The 14,512-nt window shown below is 39.1% G+C and overlaps 1 protein-coding gene across 2 annotated transcripts; it reads left to right on the top strand.

Annotated features, from left to right (window-relative positions):
- Positions 1 to 75: 75 nt before the first annotated feature.
- On the top strand, positions 76 to 12,504 carry LOC118424061 (transformer-2 protein homolog beta-like). Of its 2 annotated transcripts, none has more exons than XM_035832525.1 (10): positions 76 to 239; positions 2,558 to 2,730; positions 3,413 to 3,523; positions 3,835 to 3,849; positions 4,001 to 4,106; positions 4,517 to 4,645; positions 5,014 to 5,073; positions 5,281 to 5,393; positions 6,761 to 7,029; positions 9,607 to 12,504. In XM_035832525.1, exons 1-10 carry the CDS (start codon positions 204 to 206, stop codon positions 9,612 to 9,614), a joined length of 1,020 nt encoding a protein of 339 aa, XP_035688418.1. In that variant the 5' UTR covers positions 76 to 203; the 3' UTR covers positions 9,615 to 12,504. The 2 variants fall into 2 exon arrangements, with proteins under 2 accessions (XP_035688418.1, XP_035688417.1); XM_035832524.1 differs by lacking the exon at positions 9,607 to 12,504 and adding an exon at positions 7,691 to 9,573.
- The last annotated feature ends 2,008 nt before the right edge of the window (positions 12,505 to 14,512 follow it).

Here is a 14,512-nt window from a genome sequence, read left to right as displayed (position 1 = left end):
TCTTATATATCATATAGATGATAATTAGCGAGCTACCTATTTTTAATTTTCATAGTAAGCCCCCCTATAATTTGTTTATGAACTATTCCACATTTCATTTCCCTTCATGCATTGCGACAGAGAAGACGGTCGCCATTTTGCAGAGGTGTGAGAGCTGAACATTCGGGCAAATTCGCACAAAATTCCGTCGGAAAACAACCAACATGAGCGACACTAACGGCGAATACGAAGAGCGGAGGGTAAGATCTTGCGTTTCTGGCCGTTTCATGACGAACGTGTTGTTCTTTTGCTTTGAATTTGTCGATCCAAGCTAAACTGGCCCAACACATAATTTATTTTACCCACTCGCTAATGAAAGAAGCTTGATGATTTTTGCGTGTTCGTACGTGTTTGAAGAATTTTCCAAAATTTTCTTTTAAAATTTATGAATGCGCATTTGTTTGTACTGCCCAAGTGTACACACGATCTAGATGTATCAAACTTAAACGCTCAGCTTGTTCAGTGCCCAAGTTGGTCTGAAATTTACTGCAGTGATTTTTCTGGAGTGTTCTGCTATACACAGCCAAGGCGGGGCTCATGAGTTCTTATAACACGTACACTAATCCATAATTTGTGTATTTCTTACAGCATGACCAACTGGTTAGTCCACTTACGGTATTGGTGCGTGATCTTGCATGTCGCATGACAGACATATTGTCTGCGTTTTTGGACTTAACCCAAATATTTGAATGTAGGCCAACTGAACAAATCATGCTGACAAAGACACAATGTCATAAATTTTAGTATGCAGTGCACCAAAGTAGTATGCAGAAATCTGAAAGATTGAATTCTACATCACAGAAAGGTGCTAATAAAAGATATTTGGTTTGTACAATGTACAAGCAAAGACACGATAAAATGTCCTTGATGATTGTAGCTAGAACTGTATGCACATGTTTTCACATCAAATGTCATGCAAGCTTTCTTTCAATTCTTTGGAGACTAACTGATCATTGAAAAATTATGTATGTGACTACCGTTACATATTTATGTGCGTCTACTTTGTCTAGGTGCGGCCATATATAACTTAGCTACACTAGGATTCTGCATACCCAGGGCCGCCCTCCCATCCAGGAAAGGAATGTTATTTGATTGTGGGGAAAGACTAACATTTTGTACAATCAGTTTCTTAAAGAATCAAATTTGCCACCATCCCCATCCATTATCATTGTTTAATGCCTTCCAAGGCCTGTTGTATTTTCCCCACCCCAGCCTAAGAAAAAGTGATCATTAGAACAAACTAAGATATAAAGCGGCAGATAGCCCTGCAGCCCCTGCTAGTGACCAGGTCAGAAACATGATAAACTGGCATCCCAGTCTGATTGTGAGGCCAGTGCATGTACTGGTAAATCACAGGACACACACAGAAGGAATGTTTACTGACTGTAATAGCCCAGAACTGGTCAGTCCTCTTTTTGGAAGGCTTTGCTGCCACCCACTGATATGTAGGTCACACCTGACAGGCCTGTCTCAGAAATGAGGGTCAGGGTTCTCCCCAGAGAGTGGAATAAGGGAGGCCCTCCACTATACTCTCAGCCAGCTCCACTATACTATTTTTCAAATTTAGTGTGTTTCTTCCCTATTTTCTTTGTTAGTTTTGCTAAGATTAATGACAATTCACAGATTTTTGTACCAAGTGGCATCACTTTTCCAGTCAGTATTGTCTGCAAAAACTTGTGAATGAGCAATGATCAAAACAATAGTAGTTTTGCCACTTCACAACAAAGGAATAACAACAGTATATTATACTTGTAGTATTTGACACCCTCTGTCATTGCAAAATGAACCCATTTTCATGAAAGTGCAGCGCGTTGGTGTGGGTTATTTTTGCCAGCCCCTCCACTATACTAAAAAATTCTGGGGAGAACCCTGAGGGTATTAGAAGTTAGAATGCTACAAAATATTCTTGAACTCAGTAGTAAATTTGAGCAAAATGCCTCGGATTATATGTGATTAAAGGAAATCAAGGTACTATAGTTGGCAACATACTCACAGCTACACACGAAAGTATGGCTGGTACTAGACAAAAGTATTAGTTCTAGTAGTAGTAGTAGTATCCAGTATTCTAGACAATACAATGGTTCATTGTGTCTAATTAGGCAGCCAGGCATGGATGTAGTTGGGCAGTTTTTCATTCATCATTAGTCATACATGTTATTGTACAACTAGATTTGAATCTATTCCAATTGACTTCTAAAGGAGTGTAAGTTTAGTTCAACACTGAAATCATAAAAGCATGAGGCAGTTAATTGTTTATAATCAGTTACAAACAATTTCTGATCAAAGTGTTGACAGGGGTGGCAATAACCAAGTATTGTTTTCAGAATGCTCACATTTTTTTAAAGTCTAAGAAACAAAGAATTCACCTGTCGTCAGTGACAAATCTATGAGTATGAGTATGACTATTGTAGGCTGTTCTTTATTGACCAGAGTCCACTTTTTCCTGGCAGGTAGATGACTCAGACTGCTTCTGACTCTCTTTGTCAGTTTTCTGATGTGCTTTTGTCATTTTGTACAGGAGAGCACTGGGAGACGATCTAAGGGATCTGCACCAAGATCTGCATCCCGGTCGGCCTCGCGATCTCGGTCGCCCAGCGGATCCAACCGCTCGTACTCCCGCTCTCCTTCAGCCCGCGCTGCCTCACGATCTCCTTCCAGGTCCCGGTCCAGGTCAGCCTCCAGGTCTCCCAGGTGGGTGATGATTGTGATAGATCTGCGTAAAGATGTGAGATTGAACAAACTGTTTGATGAACCAAAGAAACAATGCGCACCAGCACTGTGTACTGGCACTGTACTGTAAAAATTGATTTGGTACAGGTCCAAAATACTTGATAATGAAGTACCTGATGAAGTACCTGAAGTACTGACTGTACCAATAGTAATTTTCACCAAATATTGCTTAATTTGTGAATGAAGATGCATAAGTACTACCACAAAGACAAAACTTCAGCAAAGGATATAATCAGCTGCATTGAAACTTGAATTGTTAAAATCAAGCCATCTTAAACTTAAAGATGAAATGTTTTAGTTTTCATCTCCTAACCTCATGGTCTCATACTACACTAAATGAGACCAAAGTGACACCAAAGGACAGCATAACTGATAGTAATGCGCAACAGATCTGTCAGGCGGGGAGTTATATTTAGGTACAGGTATGTATCTGTATGATTTTATACTACTATTACTAGTACTATTACTGATATAGTCAGTTTGTTGAAACATCATTGTCTTTTTTTTGCAGCTCATGGATTACTATTATTGCTAGTATCTGTGTAAGAGTAGTTTGAGAAATTTCTTTCAATATATATTTGTAAATGTATGTGTGTTTTGGGATTGCTGTAAATCCCTCTCTTTCCTCTGTGACCCATTCCAGCCCACGCAAGCATTCCAGGGCCTCGCGATCCCGCTCTCGCTCACGCTCGTACGACCGCCGGCGGCGCTACAGTCGTTCTCGCTCCAGGTCAAGGTCGCGTAGGAGATATAGGTAAGCCATGTTACCTTAGCTTCTGCCATTTCTTATACTTTAACAAAGAAGCCATAGTCACTGTTGTAGTTAAGAGTCACTGTCAGAAACTGAGAAAGGGGACATTCTTTGACAGCTCTTATGGAATTTATTGCACCCGTGATTGGATCATTTATTTGCCTTGGTTAAGTAACATTTTGTCATATTCTCAACAACAAAAAAGATAAATATCAAATGGTGTTTTGAAATATGTTTCGTTTCATTTTCGTGTTCACGAATCTTACTATTGAATGATCTATAACTTGTTTGTCTTCTGTTTTTGGACACAACAGGTCTCGCAGCAGAAGGTTAGTACTCTTTGCATTTTCGGTTCCATCGTTCTGACTGAAGTATTGCTGTTTGCTATACGAGTTTCCATAAGTCCATGCCAATGGTTAGCTAAGGTTGTAATGTTCAGTCGTACCACAGGTAAAAATTATTTGTTTTCCATGTGAACAGCCCCCGACGCAGCAGCTACTACGGAAGCAGCTATGGAGGCAGCCGTTACCGGCGCAGCCACAGCCGATCCCCCATGTCCAACCGCCGCAGACATGTCGGCAGCAGGGTGAGTCCCACGGGAAAAGCCTCATGGCTGTTGATTCATTCTTCAGTAGTGTCGGGTGTGACTCAGCAGTCTGCAATACTCAAAAGTTCAGAAAAAAACCATGGATTCGGATAATACCCTTCTTTTTGCACTGTTGGCTTGTCAGTAGTTTCTGTTCCTTAGGACTGTAATACCTGTGCCTCTGCTTTCCACTGCTAGGTGGCGCTGCAGTGAGAAGAGCCTTGTCCCAAACATGACTTAACTGGTATCCCCCCTCATTACAGTTCATGACTGGTGTAGTGCAACAAAGGACTATATTTTACAGTTATTTACAAAACTATTTATGTTTTGTTTGCACCTAGTTTACAAATAAAATATCACCTATTTTCCTTTGCGTCTTAAGTCTAATCAGAAGTTGTGCAACCCTACAGGAAAACCCGACCACCGGCGCCTGCCTGGGTGTGTTTGGGCTAAGCCTGTACACCTCAGAGCGGGATCTTCGGGAGGTGTTCTCCCGCTATGGTCCACTGCAAGAAGTACAAGTTGTCTACGACCAAAAGGTGTCTAGGATTTCATTTGTCCTATTTTAGAAAGTGTTTATGTGATTTTAAACGGGCCTTTTTGGTGGTAAGACTAAGAATGGCATATGTGCTTTCAAGATATGGAGGAAGTACATTTTGAATCCTTTTTTCTATTGGACAAATGGTATTTGTTACTTATTTACAAGCCTTTTTAGTGGCAAGACTGGCACACGTTGAAAGTGCATACCAGACATTGCCTTAAGATGAACACTGTGATGACAAATAGCTTATATATGAATGTATGAATAGTTATAGTACAGTATGACCGGTTTGAATGTTATGATTAGCGAGAGGTGTTGCATAGGTCCATGCAGATGATGATAAGTTTGTTGCTCGTCCTGTTTCAGACCGGCCGGTCTCGAGGATTTGCCTTTGTGTACTTCCAAACTACTGAGGATGCAGTCGAGGTATGTTAGAACCTATTCAATAGTTTTATGATATTTTATCATTTATTCATTACTATTGCAAATTTTCAGAATAAAGTGATAAAATTGCCTCAAAACGGATGCAAAGACTGATCACTTCATCACCTCTAGTTCTCTTGTGCACCTTAATCGTTAAGTATTCAATGTGCGAAAATGTAAGTTGCAAGTCTTCACTATAATTAATTGTAGGCCAAGGACCGTACCAATGGAATGGAGGTGGATGGACGCCGCATCCGTGTGGACTATTCCATCACAGAGAGGGCTCACACCCCTACTCCAGGCATCTACATGGGACGACCCACGTAGTGAGCATTTCAAATTTTCTGATCATGGGTGCAGTTTGCATTGTAAAAAAATAGTTCTAGATATAGATGAACAATAAGTCGTATATTTTGAGTAGAGTAATCGTAAAATTGTGAAAGCTCAGTGAAAATGCCCAATCTTGTGTTTTTAATTTTTTTCTGATCACTGTCAACTGTACAATATTGATGTTTGCATGAAATGTGAAGAATTATAGATGAATACAGTATTGTGTCTAACCTTCATCAACAAATGCAGTATTGTTGGTATGAAAATGTTGTGTTTTATATGTGTTGTGTTGTCTTTCTTGATACTAACCAAATGCCTGCCATGTATCGGGAAATGTTATACAGAGTTGCGCTTAAAATTCTTTCTTAGAATTCAGAGAAACAGCTGAAAAAAAATCAAAATAGTAATGCAGTTATTATGTGACAAAAATTTCTCCGAAGTGTCAAACTATTCTGTTTGTGTAGAATTGTGAGTCAGATGATTTTATTCTAAAAGTATAAATTTATAATGATGAATCAATAATGTTTACCAAGTGAGCTATTCATTTCAAAACATTACATATTTAGTACACAAACCTTACCAATTGTCATTTACTGAGCAAAATGTCAGGACATATCATCTTTCCTATTTTGGTATAAATGTTGCAGTAGGTTGCAGAAGACAGCTTTAATTTTTAAAAGAAATATCCAAATTTTACCACCTAGCAGTCTTCCAGGGAATAAATTCACACAGTAATGCCCAGAGTTTGTCATCTAGCCCTCCCACTGAATATGTTCACATAGTAATATCCAAATTATATCATCCAGCATAATATTCTCAGTGAATACATTCACGCAATAATGTCCAAATTTTATCATCTAGCACAGCCCTCTCAGTGAATACATTCACACAGTAATATCCAAATTTTGCCATCATACATAGTCCTCTCAGTGAATATCACACAGTAAAACTAGTTGACATGCATTGTCACAACAGCATCCAAATTTTGCAATCCGAGTCTTATGACAGAATTCCCCAAATTTTGCCATCATACATAGTCCTCTCAGTGAATATCACACAGTAAAACTAGTTGACATGCATTGTCACAACAGCATCCAAATTTAGCAATCCGAGTCTTATGACAGAATTCCCCAAATTTTGTCATCGTACGTAGTCCTCTCAGTGAAGTTGACATGCATTGTCACAAGAGCATCCAAATTTAGAAAGAGTCTTATGACAGAGTTCCCCAAATTTTGCCATTGTACGTAGTCCTCTCAGAGAATATCATACAGTAAGCCAGTTTAGATGCGCTGTCAGAGTAGGATCCAAATTCAGCAATAGTCCTATGACAGAATTCCCGATACACGGCATTTCTCCACAGCACGGGGGGAGATCGCGGAGACCGTGGGGATCGCGGAGACCGTGGGGATCGGGGTGACCGCGGGGATCGAGGTGACCGTGGGGATCGAGGGGATCGGTACGACCGCGGGGATCGTTACGACCGTGGCGGTGGTGGCGGCGGGGGCGGTGGCTACAGAGACCGTGATCGTGACCGGGACTACTACCGGAGGTCACCGTCGCCATATTCCTACCGTGGCTCCAGGCGCTACTATTCTCGCTCACGATCCCGCTCATACTCGCGCTCACCACGTAAGTAAATATAGACGCCTCCGTGTGTGCTTTTTTGCTCTTCCTTAATTTTCTCAGTTTCTTTCGACGGGTAAAATCTAGCTACCTTTTTATCCTTTTCTGTCTCCTTTATCAATTTCTTTTACACTCTGTCCTTCCAAGTTCCAAAGTGTAAATCTCTTCTCTTCAGCACCTCCTAATGTGGAAACATTTCATGCAGTTCTGTATCATGAAGAGAAGAACAACAAAAACCTACTTCGGAAAATTTTGCTATCTTCAATTGGCAAAGTGGCAAAAGGATAGATGCACCAGACACACTTAAAGACATTTTTACTCGCTTAGATTTCAGCGATGGAAAACAATCCACTAAGAATATGTACTGCTGATCTTGAAATGTTTGCAATGTTTTCATTTTTTCGCTGCAAATTCACCACTCCAGAAGTATGCATTTCAGTACAGAATTGTTTCAACTGCAATAAACTCCTTTCCCCTCTACGATGAAATTAAGTGAACTGAATTTAAAGTATCTATAAGAGCTGCATGATGAGTGGCCACATGACGTGCTTTCACTGAATCAAATCATTACCTTTTTTTCTTTGATTGAGAGTTTCATCTTCTATCAGGTATTGCCTAATGATATATTTTAATTGATGCCCTTGTGTTTCCTTTGTTTTGTTTGTAGGTCGCTACTAAACACGTTATCAGGCTGAAAAGCAAAATCAGTCGCAATAGACTTGAGGCATTTTCTGAGCATGTGACATTTGTATGACGTCTTGGTGGAGAAGTGCAGTGGTTGATAAATACAGAGGCAGTCAGACAAACATGTACGGGCTAGAATTAGTGTTCAGTGCAGTTTGTTAGTCAGTGTTTTCCTCTTATGCCCACTCACAAGCCTTGCAAAAAAAATTGTAAACAGTTGATAAAGATCATATGTGTGATTTGCTATACAAGCTTCAATTGTAACTTACAGTATATTTCTAGACCAGAGATTTGTGTGACCTAAAGTTGAATTTCTGGGCTTAAGATATTGCCAAAAGAATTTTTTTAATATCCTGAAAGACTAACATTACAAGGTCAAAAGTGTTGGTTGTTTTGGTCAGTATTGAAGGTGTAATATCTTTTGTTATTGTTCAGTATAATTTCAATTTGTTAATATGCTGGTTGTAGAAAGACATTTTTATCAAGGAGTGTTTGTTTGGGCATTAGGGCAAACACTGGCTACAGGTATATGAAAGAGTCATGCAAGTGCTTTTTGCTGTAGATGCTTAAAAAAAGTGTGAAGAATTGTAACAACTTAGGCATTCACGGAACATGCAAAAGCAAAAAGTATTCCAAAATGGCATTGTACATTTACTAGTATGGTAGGAACATTCCATTTTTAACCTTGTTTTTTTATAAAGATAGAGGAGTTTGGAGGAAGCATTTCTTTTCAGTTGCCAAGTGTTTGGTGTGTATGAAATGCAGAGATAGAGTTGTCCCTGTTTTCCCAATGTCATAAGTGTAAAGAGAGAAAACGACATGTGGCTTTAGATGGAAGGTTGATGGGCCTTGCTGGAAATATGAGCACCACTTACTATAGTCCCAATTGTTATCTTGTTGAGATGGGTTCTTGTAGCTTATTTTATGGCCTTTCTTTCAAGATATTTCTTACCACATTTCCATCCAGCTACAATACTGTTGCAACTCTAGAAAACGTTGGTGGGAGTAAATGTACCGCTAGTCTAGTTAATCTGTTTCCAGTTTTAAATTTGTTCGCTCAGAAATGATTTCCAAATTTTAGTTACAATTCAAATGAAACATTACTGGAAAGTCTGCAAAGTGTAGCTTTAACTGATAAAAGTACAGAACCAATTATGTAAGGGTTGAAACTGTCATACCAGGGTTTGGACATATCTATACCATTCCTTTGGCACTTGCAATGTATGTTGTTTTCAAGGTGTCACTTCTAAAATTCCCAGGTAGCTGGAATTAAAACAAAAGCAAAATGAATAGCACTTTTTGTCCCTTGTCAAAATTGTCGTGAACAATTCAGTGCCACTACTTTGGAAGATGCATGCAATAGGCGATGAAAATTTTGCGATATGTCCAAATACCTGGTACCTACTCCTAGTCTTAGAGCAGAGGAAGTACTGTGCAGCTACTGTAGATAGTTGACTCTGTTGTAATCAAGTTATCCATTGTAAATGACAGTGTTTCTGTCAGAGAATTGTGTGTCATGATCCTTTGCCTGGTTTCCTCAGACAAATTTGTATTCTTTAATTGTCTGATTGTTTCAATCCATAAGCTGTCAACGATCACTTGTTTTCTAAAAAAAGTTCTCATTCAAGATGTCTGATTCTGAAGTTCTTTTGTGTCATGCAAAGCAAAAAGGCCAGAAAAACAATGAAGCTGGATGTTGCCTATTGCAATTTGGCTTGTTTTGTTCCATACATGGCACACATGCTGATAGAAATGCTGATCACACTCTGAAAAGCGTGGAAAGGCAAGTTGTAACATATGTTGTGGTCATGTATACACTACTAACATGTACCCAGTAAAATAAAGCAATGGTTCCATGAAACATGATATTAACGTCTTGTCTTCCTCTTACTTACAAAGGTGGATGAATGAAGAAAGAAAAAACAGAAGAAAGAAAAATGAAGAAGCCCAACTTGAAGTGAAGACTCAAGAAATTGGGGAAGACATATACCCACTAGGAAGAAATTGCGTTGAGAAGAATGGGTGTTTCTCTAAGTTGTAGACCTCGTGGCCTTGCTCACAAGAGAGAAGAAAGAAGCTGCTGAAAAAGGTGGCTGTCTGTAGGGCAAAACCCAAAAATCCAGTCTTCCATTTCCCGGTAAAAGAAGTTGGTGTGAAAGGAAAGGGAAGTAGATGAAGAATTGAGAAGAACAGAAAATAGAAGACCAACAAATGAAGATGGAGGAAAGTGGGGAAGAGTCGTAGCGACGGGTAACGCATAACGTCTTTTCACTTCCTTTCCAACATTTTTCTTGCTTCAACCTTGCCATGTATGCAGTATCTATTTTGCATGCACTGGTTACACTATCATAAAGTCAGTTTTCTTGAGCATTTCACTCCTCCTGTCTTCCTAACCCTTTAAGAAATGGAAGGACAACAGAAGTGAAATGTTCCTTGGCTCGTGGGTATTTCATCTTTGCACAGAAGTCAGAAAAATTTTCATCCCAATTTTATCTGTGATCCGTTACTTCCTTGCTAACCACTGCAGTTGTAGCTGTGTTGTAAAAAGATTGAGAATACATGATTACCACAAAGGCATGTATTACACTACTGACAGCTACCACTATCACACAGTTATCAAGCTATTAAATGAAAAAAGATTTTCATACTTAAACTTTCTTGCAAGCAGCAAATTTCAAACATAGAAATATGTCCACGTGTTAGAGCCATGTGAAATTTGACTGACTTTCCTTGTAAGGTAATTCTAGGTAAGCACTAATACTATTGACTTGATTTCAGTAATTCACACAGCAATTGTCTCAAGACAAAACACTTAATTTCTCAGAAAACTCTTGTAATGTAGGCTGATGAGATTTTGATTGGATGCCTTTGTTGAATGCTTTTGAATGCTTAACATTGTCTTTTTCCCTCAGAAAATGATCCTTGTGTTGCTGTTGTCGTCAGTATGGACATCTACCAAGAGTAAAAGCAATTCCTTCTCATGAAAAAGGCATTTTAAAAAATACATTTGACTTGTTTGTACAGAGCAAATGAATCTGCTGGAGACGTTTATGAATCTGCTGGAGATTTCTAACCTGAGTACCATCCTCCATAGTGACCACTGGCTCAATACTTTCGTTTGCTCAGTGGTTAGCAAGCAAAAGTATTGAGCCAGCTATGTAGGATGGTACTCAGGCTAGGAGATTACAAATCTTATGCAGGATTCTTATGTAAGAAAAGTTTGTCTAATTTTTCTGCAAGTCACTTGATGACATTATGTTTTTGATGTTTCCAACAGTTTCATAATAATTCCAAGATATTTTGTGGACTTTTTGTCCAACTTGAAAAAGTGAGTTTTCTGAGAAGAGGCTAACATGGAGGGAAACACAGGTTATTTATGAAGTCAAATCTGTTGTGCCCTTCCTTTGCTAACAGGAGAGTTTCTTTCTCCTTCCAGACTGAAATGACTTTAGCTTTCGTGGGTTATGTTATACATGTATCCATCCCTATGTTAGCTCCAGTCTGTGTGTTAGACCTATCCACTACAACTAACAGACTAGCTTAAGTAGGGATAGATACTGGCTACAGTTACACATTGTTGGTGTAAAACAGTATCGCAAGGTTCCTTTGTTTACATCATAAGAAAATTGAAAACAGTTCCAAGTTTAAAAAAGACTATTAAGCTCTTTACTGTGTAGTATACAATGAAAATACCGTTAGACATATTTGCCATAAAAGTGATATACATGTATGTAATTCAACATCCTGAGTCCACTGTCAGACCACATCAGTTTCCAAAGGAGATCTCTCATAATGGTAACCTTGTAAAGAGGTGACAGTTTATACTCTTTTATGCCAAATGCACCTGATTGGTATCTGTAAGCTGCAGTAATGTGATAATGCAAATGTTGTAGATCTTTTCAGGCCTACAAGACCTGTTTTAAAACTTTGTTGACTCTTCTTCACCCTACAGTTCCTTCTGACAACATCCAACTTAGGGGCAAGATGGACACAGACTAAAGACGGTATCAATATTTTTCTATTCTTGAAGCTTGAAGCTAACTATGAGAGTTTTTCAGTCGAAAATGGAAGTGTTGAAGGTACTGTTTTTCCATAGATGAGTTTATTAGTGATGGATGATTCTAAAGGACCCCTGTAGCGATTAGAGGTTAACTCCAAGCAGATCTCCGATGGCAAAGTTATCCCATAGGCCAAGGCAAAGTCCATGAGTCCTGGTGGTCAATGGACACTGTCTTGCTCTGAATTGTGGTTTTGCCGTCAGAAGATCAGCTTGGAGGGTGATAGTCATAAAGACAACATCTCCTTGTTTGTGCTGTGTTTGATACAATGATGGCCATAGTTTTTACCCCAAGATGCTACCAATAAGGCAACTGCTTTCCCTTTTCTCAGTTTTTTATAGTGTCTTCACAGTGTCTCAGAAACAACAAGCAGAGGAGCACAGAGAGGTACTTTGAGTCCAGTGTTCAAACTTTCCTTCCACACAAATCTGTTTTTCCAGAGATAACCAGTACATTTTATCCCTTACTTTACAGGTTGTAGCTGTGTATTGGACTGACAATCACCTGATACATGTATATAAAGTTTACTGGCATAGGTTATCATTGATTGTTTGCCTTGCATCAGATCAAAGCTCTTTTACAGCAAAGGTACATCCAGTGTGTCAACAGCACTCCTTGTGGATGTGTGGAGACCTTGCCTTTCTGGCAGGAACACTAACTGCAGATGACAGGGGATGGTGGACCACTTCAACAAAAATGAAGTTTAGCAGATTTTTCAGGAATAAAATTCACAATCCTATTTTTTCTCTTGTCTTTTTTGTTTTGCGAGTCTACATACCTCAATACCAGGGCGTAGCATACCATAATACCTTTTTAAATAATAGCCTTTGAGTACCACTTAGTGTACAGTATGGAAAAGTATCTGCATGCATACACCATATCCACAGAGGAAATAGCATCCTTGAAAAGAGTATCTAAACCTTGCATGTGAGATATGACTAATTTGAATACCATACCTACATCCCAGTACAATTAGCCCACTTGAAGGCAATGAAGATATATTCAGTGCAGAGTTGTAACCAAAAAAGAGACTATTGTAGTGTCAATTTTGTGTCAGCTTGACTTAGTATAATTAGGATTCCTTTGAATTGAGCTATCGCGGCAATGGCTAACGATATTCGGTAGTCAACCCTGAGTGGGAGGGTGGCCAAAACAAGAGTACATGTATTAACAAGGGGGTTAGATTGGTATTGCTTAACAAGCGGTGAAATCATGACACCTAACGGAAGAAAGTGGCAGAGCAAAAAGAAGCGCTGAGTAGCAGTTGAAATAAAACTTATCTCGTTATATTCCCAATCCCAACACATCTTCCCAGTGAGCCAGACACCGTGTAATGGGATAGGTAAATTGATTCTTACTGCTATACCATCTCTGTTCAATGGGTGCTGCTTCTATATTGACCAGTAATAGCCCTAATCTCCAAGCAGATCAATGGTGGAATAAGATGATATCATGAAGGAGAGTATCGAGCCTAGGAGTGCATTTTCTGCCGAATCTGTAGATTGTACCGAGGGTGGAGTACCACCTTTCTTCACTAGGCAGCGCTTCAGAGCCAATCGCTAACAGTTGTCGGCCTTTCCTGATGGATGGAATTGAGGGAAAAGTATGCAGCAGAGGTAAGACCATAAGAGTAGCAAATAGCCAAAAGCTGGTAAATGAGTGTAGCCAGTCTAGGAGTGTGCACTGGCTTCTGGTATAATTCTGTAGTGCTAGTGATAATCATGATTCTGTAAGTGAAGTTTGATATTACTAGATATAAATCATGCAAACGAGGGCCTCGCTTACGTAACTTGTGAGAAAATGCTACAATATCCTTTGCTGAGTCTTTTTCATACTTTGAACAACTAATTTGGTTTGTCTGTGTCTTTGCACCTGTAAATTAAGATCATTTTGATTGATTAATCGACAATTGCAAACACCTTAGCCACACTGCAAACACTAATTTAATGGAGGATAGTGACCTACGGACTCTTGCTGAATTTTAACAATATCAAGGCAAACGTTACTTCTTTCTATCAAAGTTATTTCAAATCATTCTTCCCTACTCCCTTTGATAATATTGGTAACGATCCGGGGAATTGGCACCTTCTCTCAGTGTGTCAAGGGCGCCCCTATGCGAATTAAAAAAAAAACGACAGACGAGTAATGTTGCAAATACGATTTTACATTGATTGTTCAAGAGCGACCCCTAGCAGTCGATGAAATAAATGCTGCAGATTGACTAGCGTGCAATGTAGCAGCTACACATTGATTGGTCAATCAATTCTAAACAACCAATCAACATCTAACATTGCTGCACATTGATTTGCCAATTGATTTTTATTGGCCAATCAGCGCGTAACTAATTTTTGTTGACCAATCAGCACGTAACATTGCTTGATGTGCAGTAATATATCAATACAATTATCTGTATGTTCATTCACACGACCAATGAGCATCAATACCGCATTCAGACCGCACAGCACAGTTCTTATCCGCGTTACAAAATAGTACGACCGAAATCTTGAAACTATTCACTTTGTTGCCTTATAATTACCCTTATTTGCAAACCATTTGCAAATACTTAATCACGAAAGCCGACAAGGCTTCAAATTTACTGTATAGTGGTACAATAAGTCAGCTTTTAGATCGCATCTGGAGTGTCACAGTACGCTGCACATTGATTTGCCAATTAATTCTATTGACCAATCAGCACGTAACTAATTTTTGTTGACCAATCAGCCCCTAACATTGCTTGATGTGCAGTA

This window comes from Branchiostoma floridae, chromosome 10 (genome assembly GCF_000003815.2).
Source record: "Branchiostoma floridae strain S238N-H82 chromosome 10, Bfl_VNyyK, whole genome shotgun sequence".
NCBI classification, from domain to species: domain Eukaryota; kingdom Metazoa; phylum Chordata; class Leptocardii; order Amphioxiformes; family Branchiostomatidae; genus Branchiostoma; species Branchiostoma floridae.
The sequence above is the reverse complement of the archived record's forward strand: the minus strand, read 5'-3'. Positions and strand labels throughout refer to the sequence as shown.

Coding starts and splice junctions, on each gene's coding strand:
- LOC118424061 (XM_035832524.1), top strand. CDS start 204: ATGAGCGACACTAACGGCGAATACGAAGAGCGGAGG. Junction 240..2,557: donor GCGAATACGAAGAGCGGAGG/GTAAGATCTTGC, acceptor CATTTTGTACAG/GAGAGCACTGGGAGACGATC. Junction 4,107..4,516: donor GCAGACATGTCGGCAGCAGG/GTGAGTCCCACG, acceptor GCAACCCTACAG/GAAAACCCGACCACCGGCGC.